General features: G+C 42.7%; 1 protein-coding gene across 3 annotated transcripts in view; it reads right to left on the bottom strand.

Moving 5' to 3' along the window:
* The window catches only part of LOC135298477 (bifunctional heparan sulfate N-deacetylase/N-sulfotransferase 4), a 67,379-nt gene that overhangs the window by 33,523 nt on the left and 22,756 nt on the right, over positions 1 to 11,100 (bottom strand). For all 3 annotated transcript variants that reach the window (XM_064416015.1, XM_064416014.1, XM_064416016.1), the window contains exon 3: positions 418 to 505. In XM_064416015.1, the coding sequence (XP_064272085.1) occupies positions 418 to 505 (88 nt within the window). The remainder of the gene's footprint in view (positions 1 to 417; positions 506 to 11,100) is intronic.

Genomic DNA, 11,100 nt, shown 5'->3' with positions numbered 1-11,100 from the left:
GACAGATTTTCTTCACAGGCATAACAAAATGTGGTGCATTCCATTGAAATGCTTCTGCCTCCTCAGTGGCTCCGAGACATGATTTTCCCAATCTTTTATATTTCATCATGCCTATCACTCCTGAAAAACCTTACTCTGTCTTCTGTGCTGGCCTGTCTCCTGAGGAATTAGAGAGATCTCTGCAACTACTTTGCCTCCTTTATAGCACTAAGATTTACCACCACACATCTTTCAGGAAAACATCAAGGGCATCCTTGTGTACCTGAGCAGCTCATCATTAGTGTGTCCTTACCCCTTTGGACACTGAAATGGTGGAACACACATTTCCCAGTGAGTCACTGATTATTTAGAAAGGGAATGTTTAAAGCTAGATTTAAAATTCTGTCACCTATTTAGCTACATGAAGTTCCTTCTTACCTGTGTGGTAAAATTTTCCTGAAAATCCAAGGTTGAAGGTAAAATTTGCAACCTGAGTGCGCAGTAAATTTTGAGTCTCTAGTAAAGCCTGAAATAAATAAGAAATTAATATGGATTTAGAAAAGTTAATATTATTTTGGGCTCATCTTTTTCATAGGACTATTACAGAGAGCTTAATTTATTCAATGAGAGTTTGATGAACTAGAAAAGGTAGTGAGAGTGCCTGAGTATCCAAGGAGGTGATGGTTCAGTGGCTTGGCCCAGGATATTATCCCTTGGGGCAGTGTTCCATGGCAGGACTCAAATCCAGCCACTCAGAGGCAGCAATATACAGGATCACTGGGTCACACACGCTTTGGGTTATTAGTGAAGCTTGATAAAAAGTGCTTAAAACCCAAAATAAAATTAGGAGTACTGCTCATCATCTAGGCATGAAGGCGTTGGGCATTACTTACCTGCAGGACCATTTTGGGCTGTGCCTGAATAGCAAATTCAGGCTTAACTGTGAATGAGCAAAGCTTCAGGTTTGACCTGTGGTAAAATATGTCATAAATGAATTTTAAATTTAACTAATGTTTATTTTTATTCTCTCATCCAAGCTAAGATAAGCCAATGAAATGGAAGGAAAGGCTGCTGCTTCTAGAAGAAATAGGTAGTCTTGGCCACTTGTCTAGTTTTTTTTTTTGGACATGTTTCCAGCTTCTAGGGAAAGAGAGAAGATGGTTAACCTGTGAGAGCTTTACTTGATGTTTTTTAGTGGTTGTTAGCTCTGCGCTGCTCCTCGAGCTGGTCCAAAGCACAGATCTGCTTTGGGTGCCCAGCCCCTGGAATTTGGGTGTGCTGCATGTGAGATGGGGCACGCCCCATTTCACTCCCTATTGGCATTGCCAATGCTGAATAGGTTCTAAACTGTTTTCATCAATTTTCTGTGCCTCCATTATGTGGCCCTTGAGAACTTTTCCTATTATCTATTAATAACACTTCTATTGATTGGACCTTCATGTTCTTGCGGAGTTCAAAGATAAAATGATTGCAGTGGTTTGCACAACCCCCTAGCCCAGCTAATGTTGTCCTTCATTTGAAAAAATTACGTTCTGTATGGTCATAATTTCACTTAACTTCACAGGAAAATAGTTTTTTGGTCTAATTTAAGCAAGGACCAGTACCCCTACTTGGGACCAGAAACCAAAAGTATCTGCAGTGCAGGATAAACCACTGAAAGCAGGGTTTAAGAGCTGAAGTGTGTGAGTGTAATACAAGAGACTGCATCTGCCTTGATTTTTTTTTTAACTAGAACCATACTTAGGGTGGCAAGGAAGATGTAAAATTGAGATAGTGTTTATCAGCTGCAACAGTCACCAAGCAAATTCCTCTCCTTGCTAAAGGGAATGAAGCAATCTTATGACAGTAAATCTTGTGCTTTAGCATTAAATATTAAGGTGGTTGTATGGTTTCCAACCCATCTTGCCAGACATTTAGCAAGTTGATTATTTCAATCCTGTGACAATTTCACATGTGGGACTATATTTACATAATATATAACAAGTAAATGTTCACTAAAATGTAAAATCTTAAGAGATGAACACCACTGTTAGCTGAGACATTGAGGAAAATCCCCAGCTGGTAAAAACTGCCACTAAATTGACACCATTAAAGTCAGAAGCATAGAATCGGAGTAGTTATATTTTAGAATATAATTTTCCAAGCTATCTAGAGCATTTTAGATATGTTGAGAAAGACTGATGGGCTGAGCAAAATCAATTTAATTTTCCTTTGAGGGAAGAACATCTTGAGAAATTATCATCACTTAACGCGCAGTACGAGAAGGGGCAGGGAACAAACATCATTCCATCACCTGGGCTCCTCTGCTGCTCCCCTCACATCTCAGGAAGATGACAGAGCTGCAGAATAGGCAGGAGCCCAGCGGGGCCTCATTAAAAATACAGAGCGAGGATTAAGATGTAAATCCTGGTACCTGCAGTGTGTCAAGCATTTTCCTCTGTCTAAAGGGCAAATCTGTCACTCAAACTGGATTTGGCTTGGTCCTAAAGCCTTTTTTTCTTGCCATTTCAATTTCCATATATGCATATTAATTTATATAATTTGCAGCTCAATTTTACTGTCGTGACCTCCCCTCTTTTTAATGCTAAGAAGATACTGTCAGCTAAGACAGTCCAAACTTATTTTGTCACTGCGTGTCTGTTTGGAGGAAGGGCAGTAATGTCTTCCACACCCTTAATATGTAGCAACTTTTTAGGTGATTAGGGTCTGCCTTTCCTATCTCTAATGAAAGAGTGAAGAGGCTGCATATCCCTGGCACCCAGGGCAAGAAACCTTCCTGGGATCTGTACAGGGTCCATAGGAGGCAGAAGGCATTTATTTGATTTGATTCTGAAGGCTTTGCAGGGTGGAGAAGGGCTATTGAATTTTAACAGCTGGAAAGCTGTTCCCTTCCCAAGCCTGGTGCTACACAGCTATTCCCACTCTGCCTGATGTCCCTGGCTTCCCAGGTATCCCCCCTTCCCTGGGCTCAGTGATCCCCATCCCACCCCTGTCCCCACTGCATGCCTGTGGAAATACAGCCAGCATTCCCTGTTGAGCCCACAGGTGGTTATTTTGGGACAGTCGAAAAGATCATGCTTGCTAATTATCCTTGCCAAGGAAAGAATCATGGAGCACGCTGTGCAGGGACAAACAGGCACGTCTCCGTGCCTGACTGAGCAAAGACAGGAGCTTTTTTCAAGGTAATCTAAGTTGTTCTTTCAAATGCAGGCTCTTAATTGCCTGGAATCTCTCAAAACTCACTGATTTAACTTTATTAATTGATTCTTTGCTTTGTCAGTGAAGCTTCTCTCTGACACTCACAAGATACAGTTTCTTCATTATATTGCATTCAGTAGCTTTTTACATTAATCCATATAATTACCTTTTGTAGATTTGAACTTGCTGTGTCTTTATTCTTCATAATTGGTGCATCTATTAGGAAGGAGTTGATATTTCCCTGCTATGTCCTTGTTAATTATAACTCTATCCCTCATTTACATAATACACTTTTTGGGGCGATTTCTGCAGGAACATTTCATGCCTAATAAGAAGCAATTTGCTTTCCTTCATTAAGTACATTAAAACTTCATGCCCCAGACATCATTGACGGTAAACATTTGATTCTGCTCAAATTTAATGCACTAAGGCATTTTGCTCTGCCATATTAGGTTTATTTATGTGCTGTGTTCTGGATTGTTAGCTGCTAATGAGACTTTGGCTCTTATTGCTCTAAGGCCTGAACGGTAACCTCATTTTAATGAGTTCATTATTTGCTGCCTTCTGAGTGGAAGACAACAAATTTTCCTTTTAATTAAAGGTCAAAACACCTCTGCCCGAGGAAAGTGTAGAGGTTATCAAATCCTTAGAGAAGGCAAATGAATGACTTTGCCTGATTTTGATGCCAAGCATGGGCTGGCCAGGCTGAGGTACAAGGTGCCTCTCTGGGGAGCAAAAATCCAAACCTAAGTTAAGTGATAACAATGCTAAAACGCAGTACTGGATTTCTCAAGACATTGTTAAGGCAAAACAGAACCTGAAAGTCAGCCAAATTAATTAAAGAGGCTTTCCTCCCCACCCAAAGGTCTGCGTGGATCAATAGATCTGCTAAAGCACAAGCCCTTCCTTGCATGGGCAATTGTGTTTGGGGTGAGGAGGGCAGATGCCACACGGATTGAGCCAACACAATGGAATCTCATATTTCTCATTGGGGAAGGCAAGGCAAATATTGGGGCTCTATGCTGGGGCTGTTTGTATGGAGACAGATGTATATGCAGCTGTGGGTTGGTGTGTGTGCAAGTACACAGAGAGGGACTGGTGATCCCTGAAACTTCAGTTAAACCAAAAAAGGATTTGTTACGGGAATTGATGCACAGCTCCTTGTCCTTTTCCTAGTATTCTGTTAACCAGTGTTGTTTGATGTGCCTTTCATTCTGTTCCCACAGCAGGTAACAGCATTAGAGACAAGAAGGGCTCTTGGGAAAGAAAGGATCAGTGTCTGTGAGATCAGCTGGTGAAAACTTAGTCTAGTTTTGGAGGAAAAATCCTAAAAGTCTCTGAAACATAGCCATTGTTTAGCTTGAAAACTGCAGCTGTCAGAATATCTTTATGACACCTCTAAACATTATTTCTGCAAATCAGAACCCAACTCGTGACACTCAGAGGTGTCTCAGGGACATCGCCAGAAACTGAGAGCATCAGGGAAAGCACAGGAGGGACACAAGATTTGCAGGACTTAACATTTCCCCATTGTGGAGCAGACAGCCTGGCATTTCATTAGGGCTCCTACTCATACATGTGCCCTTCCAGAGGCAGTGCTGTGAATGTGATCTTTGGGAAGCAGCAAAACCTCCAGATCTGGGAGGTCCCTGTGTCCGTGGCAGGATCTGTGAGGTCACGGTGCTCTGGGGAATTCCACAAGGGAGAGCTGCCCTTGTGGAAACATCATCCCAATTTGCTGCAGAGCCTGTTGGTGAGGATGTCCAGTGGGCAGGGCAGGTGAGAATGTTCTTCACTCAGTCTGGAAGGAGATCTAGGCAAGGAGGGGAAGTTAGATATCCCTGCTTTGCAGTGTATCTCTAATCTGCTGTCATCTTGAGTTATTTTGCTTGCACAGACTGGTTTGAGGAAGTGCTTGTGGCATGGGAGGATGTGCCAGTGCCTGGCTTCCCAGGGGTGCCTGGCCAAGGTTACACTGTCCCATCCCCTTCTGAGGGATATGACTGAGAATCTTGTCAGAAATGGGCTGGCTTGCCATTACTCAAAGTCATTATTCATTTGGGAGCAGATCCTCGTGCTGGATAGTGATTGCACTGCTGCAGGTTTCTACTCTTTGGTGTGTGTGTATAAAATATGGATGTGCTCACTATATACACAATACTTTTTATTTATATATACTGTGGACAGAAAATATGTGCAAATATTTGCACATATATAACTTTAACATTACCTCTGCTTTGAGCTGGGGCTTAGATTAAATCACCTCCAGAAACTCCATCCAACCAAAATTGTTTTTCACTTCCTGACAGCTTTTTCAGTCTTCTATGGCACATAGTTGTTACTAATACCAAGAAGTATTTTAATGCATTTATTCATTTTTGTTCCTAACATCTGTCCTTAATGCTTGTGCATCTTCATAGCCCTGAGGTTCATTCCCAAGCTGTTCTGTGCCGTAATTTGCTGGTGGTCTGTGGAAAGTTGGAGGGCTACAAAGTAATAGTTTTTACTCTAAATTTCCAGCTGAAATTTTTTGGAAGGAAAAAAGAAAAAGCAAAGAGTACTTTCAGCAATGTTTCTTTGCACTGCAAGCAGCTGCTGTCAGGATGTGATTTTTTGATTGCCTCTTCCCTCTCTTGCTCCCTCCCTGAAATCTATGCTAGGATAAAAAATCTGACTAAGCCTGCTGTGGTCTTGGCAATTTTCAAAGCTGGTGGGATTGGAATTGATAGGAATACCACAAAGCAGTTAAAATCATAGTAATGACTATAAGGAAGGTGTGAAATAACTAGCCACTGCTATTTTCTGACAGGAAAGCTGTCAGTAAAAAAGTGATGTCTAGGCTGACATTACTGATGGGGTCACTGCAAGACTGGGATTTTAAGTTCCTTATTTTCCGCTTTCAGATTGGAGCATAAATTTCTGTCATAAGGGGGACAATCAACTCAGCTGTATCTGCACTTGCTAGGACTCAACTTGCTGAGGAATTTATAAGCCCAGGGAAGCTGAGTTGATGATTTCTGTGTGGTGAGGATTTTAGCCCACTTCCCACACTTATAGCAGATAATACCAGAGTGTAGGAATTAGGAAGAATCCACATTATTGACTTAGTGGCTGGAATTTGAAAGTAGTTTAGGGGTTGGAGTTAGTGAAATCTCTAATGGGATTTTAAAATCACTTGGCCTATGTGAAACCTGACTGGAATAGCAGGGCCTGGATCAGAGGGGAACTGCCAAACCTCACAGAGCTGGAGACACTTCTCACTCTTCCTACAAATGGTGCCACTCCCAGTGCTGGCTGCAGAGCTGGGCACAGCCAGGGCTGTGGCCCTGCTTTTCTGAGGGCTGGGACTGCATTTCCTCCTGCTTTTATTTCTGTGAAGCAGCCTGCTAATCCATAGTGCCATATAAATAATTAACAGGGAGCTCTCAGCTGGGGCTCAACACAGCCAGCTCTGGCTACAGATCTATTTTTATTGTAGAGCTATTACTTGAGTCTGTTCAGCATTTCCCTAGAGCTGGCTGCCTTTGTGTGAGGTCTGACAGGATAGGTGGGTTTCTTTGAAGCAAGAAAAAGGTGATGATTTGCACATATTTGTGTAGTATATTTATTGGAAACAGAAATAAAAAATTATTTTTCCTTCTTGAATGGACTACCCAGTTTATCAGATCTATTTCTGCTCTGTGTTGTAACTCTGTCCTAAAGTCAGAAAACTGTCAGGAGCCTACCTGCATTTAATTTGACCCAGAGGAGTGTATCTGTCCCAGTAGAGGTTCAGCCAGTTTCAGCTGGAGGAGATGAATAGGGTGATACTGCACCAAATTTACTGCTTACTCATGACTAAGTGAGAACTCAGGAGGTGGCTTTTGAATTAGTATTAGAAGAGAGATGATGCTGAGTGTGACACAGAATGCCCAGCAGTGAGAGCACCTTGACCAACTGCACAAGTGTGAGTGCACAGATACATAAAAATATCCATGGCAATTTTCCAGTCTCTCTTCTTGGAAAAAGGAATTCCTGGCCTTGATACAGCATCTAGCAGCAAAAAGCTCAAATGAAGAGCAAGGGCAAAAAGTATGAGTTGAAAATAGTGAGCATGAATAAAAAGCAGGGTTTATTTTAACCAGGGCCACACAGATGAGTTAAGGCAATTGCTCCCATTGTGGGGAGGATCAGAGGCATTAGGCCTGGCTGGGAGCATCCACAGGAGCTGCAGGAGCAGGGAGTGGCTGCAGTGGCTCTCTGCCAGCAGTGATTGCTGCTCTGTGTCGGCCCTACCTGCTGAGAGGATTTACAGCCTGCTTGGGAGAGCGCTGAGGGTCTCCACTATCAATCACTGCTGATGCTGAAGGATTTTCTGGGAATACTAGCCAAATGTGCTGACGAGCCCTGGGAGGGGAAAAGCCAGCCTGTGTCCAAGCTGAGAGCAGGTGGCAATCCCCTGGGCTGTGGGGAGCCTGCTGGCCAAGCCCAGGGCTGAGCAGCATCCCTCCCTGCTGGTCCGTGCAGCAGGGACAGGAGCTGGTGGCACTTGGAGCAGAGCAGTGAAGGGGCTTAGAGATTATTTCTTATCAGTGCTGACTTTTCAGAAGCGTAAGCATTTCCAGCAAAAGAAATCTCTTGAAGAAAGGCTCTTCAGGCAGGGGAATCAGGGGAAGGCAATCTGCCAGTGGGAGATCAAGGATTATTGGTTGAGTTTTTGAAACAACATGATCAGGAATGCTTGTTTTAATTTCAGTGGCTCTGCTCCCTATGGCTGCAGTTCAGCCTGGCCAGCATAACAGCCCCATGAGATAAAGAAGAGATGCTCTATTTCCCCATATCCAATCTGCACGAGGCAGATGGGGCTTGTCTCTCTCTAATTCCACTGTAGAGCTACCAAGAAAGAGGCCCAAAAGGCAGGGACAGAACCCTCATACCAACCCTGATCAATCACAAAATTAATCCCTAAAATACAAATTGAACAGCAAAACCATCTCAAGGCTTGACAGGGACAGCATCAAGGTCTAAAGCAGAATGTTAATAAAAAAATGCATATTGAGCCATAATGGTCCTGTTGCAGGAAACTGTGCTGGTGTCAGTCACTGTGCTACGTGTCACTGACATAAAACCCACGCTGGTCATTAGTTAGCTCAGGTCATGTTTAGGCCATGCCAAAAAAAGGATCAAAGTGTCTCCCTCTTTGGCACAATACAAATACAGGGTAAAAGACAAATAACAGCAGCAACTGCATTTTGGTTGAGTTGTATATTCTTTCTTTTTCTTATGTTTTGATGCTTCAGACTTCATTTCTTTAGCAAAAAAAAGAATTAGGAATAAACTCTACAACCTGTTATAAGTGGGTACTCAGTTGCTATAAATTATTTAAAGGCTAGACTAATGGAGGCTACCTTATTTATCTTCTTTAATTTATGGACTTGGACCTACTAAGGTTTAATCAGAGTGTTTTTCTGTTCCTTCACTGCCCTTGGAAATCATTCACTTGGATAGCTTGTCGCAAAAATAAAACTTCCTTCAAGTTCTCATCATGTACATTTATCTCAAAATCCTGAGCACCTACCAGCAATGTCAAATCCCTGCCTTAAATTTACTGCTTAGAAACTATCTGCTGTACATGCTTTGTGGTGGGGAATTAAGGGGTTTTTTTCAGCACACATTCAATCATAAAGGAGAGATTGGAGCAGGTGATACATCCTGAACTGAGGTGTGTCCTTCAGGGCTCGGAATGGGCGTGTTGGCACAAGGATGGATGTGTCTGGTGGCTTTATGAGAGTGCCTCCATATGTTTGGGGCTTTTCCCTATGTGAGTCTGCCTATTGCCAACCCTCTCCATAAAAATCAGAAACCAGGGAAGTCTGGAGAACTGGTTTCCTTGGTTATTGTGAAATCTTCTGTTGGCAGAATCTTGGTGATTAAGGGTGTGCTTTAAAAGCCACTAGGACTGAGTGTTGCTTTTTAATATTTTTGAGATGTTTGATACTTGTCTGGCAGAGCTTAACTTCTCTGACCTTTCTTCCTTCTTTGTGATGCTGTCTTCCATTATCCAGGGAGCTGGCTTCAGTGTTTTGATAACTAGAATTGGATGTTTCTGTGGAATGAAAAGGGAATTTCAAGGCACATGTTCTTGCTTTACACTGCATCTCTTTCACCAGAGATCAGAGTGCTTCTTGCACCCCCTGCCCCTTCAGGTTTATAGCAGAGGGAGCTAAAACTTTTATTGTCCTTAGGACAGGTTAAAATCCCTCCATCCCAGAAAATTCTCCTGCTTACCACTGCTTCATTATCCTTCCCAGCACGAAGACAGCGTAGTGAGCTGTCCAGAGGAGGGGGCTGGAAGGTCCAAAGTAAAATGGCAATGTCCATCTTACATTTCTACTCAGTTCCCTTGAATAGAAACATCAAAGGCCAGCATGTTGTCCAACAAAATCAATCCAGACCACCAACTGATGGCACATTTGAGAAGAACAATTTCAGAAGTTCCAGTAGGCTACTTCTTCATAAAACTAGGTAATTTCAGGTAAAATTGAGAACAAATCTTTTTAACAGTCAAAGGAAATGTTTCAGGTTCAAAAGTATCATCACACCTTTCCCATAAGTGGAAAATTACACTCAGAGTGAGACTTAAGTACTGTTCTTCCTCAGATCACTCTGGAATAGAGCCTGGCAAAAACCTCAAACCTGTACCCTTGAGATATTCAAGTGGTCCAACGTAAGTGTGGAAAAGTGATGAAATCTTTCAGTCCTTGCAGTAACTTCCTACGAAGGAAACTTCTGCTAACAGGAAGCCCTTCTACATGGCTTTTCCAGCCTGGCCTTGTGTAAGTGCCCACAGCAAGGCAGCTGGTCCCAAGCTCCCTCAGCAGACCCTACAGGGGCAGTGTGTCTCCCAAGAGTAATAATGGCTGATGGCAATAATAATCCAGGGAAAAATCAGGGTTTGTGATCCTTTCCTAAGTCTCATACCAGTTGAAACTCGTGGCTTTTCTCTGTTCTCACATTCACGAGCACAGTGGTTGTGAACCCTTGTGGTGATAGGTCTCCAACACTTGGGAACAAGGAGGACAGCTGCTCTCACCAGCACATGGAATACTGGCATAGCATGGTCTTAAAAAACAACAGCATCACAGGTTGGGGGGGGGAAGGTTTGGTTTTTGCTCAAAACAGATTGCTATTTCAGAGCCATTCATATACTTTTTGGTGGCAGCCAGAACGTGGCATTACTGAGGTGGTTAACTTTTAAATCTAGTGCTTTTGATCTTAATCATTAAAGGCAGCATTTTCCCCTCTAAATATTACCATTGAAAACTGTAGTTACTTGCAGTGTAAAGTATGAATGCATGTAACACAGGATCATTAAACTGGGAAAAATATGTTCAGCAAACTATCAAGCTTTTAATTATAGTTGTTACACTAAATTTCCACTCATTTCTGAAGTGAGAGATTCTATTACTCTCACAGCTGAAGGGTAACGCCATAATTTTATTTTATATGGGAATAGCTGTTTAGAAATCACAAATACTGAATTGCTGTGACAGGCTTTGCTTGGGTAATGCTCTGCTAGCCAAACAGGACTGTTTGGCAAGGTGTACATCCAGATCCTGGGAATGACTTGCAGCTGTAAGGTGAGAAAGAGCTAAAAGCTGGGCGCTCTTTTTTCATTGTGGAAAACCTTCCTTATTCCTCAAGCTCTCCTTTGAGCTGTGCACTCCCCCTTGTTTTCCCCTCTCTCCACTGCTAGGGTTCAGCACACCCCATGAGTTAGGTCACCAGTGAAATGAATAATCCAGAATATTTTTGCAGGTGGAATCTCAGCTGGCTTTGAGTAGTTGAAGAGCAGAAGGGTGGTTTTAAGCATCCTGCAGCAGGCTCTTTCCAGGCACAGGTTTCCTGCCGAAAATTCCCTCTGGTCTTTAACACTCACCTTGC

This window comes from Passer domesticus, chromosome 4, assembly GCF_036417665.1.
Source record: "Passer domesticus isolate bPasDom1 chromosome 4, bPasDom1.hap1, whole genome shotgun sequence".
NCBI classification, from domain to species: Eukaryota; Metazoa; Chordata; class Aves; order Passeriformes; family Passeridae; genus Passer; species Passer domesticus.
The sequence above is the reverse complement of the archived record's forward strand: the minus strand, read 5'-3'. Positions and strand labels throughout refer to the sequence as shown.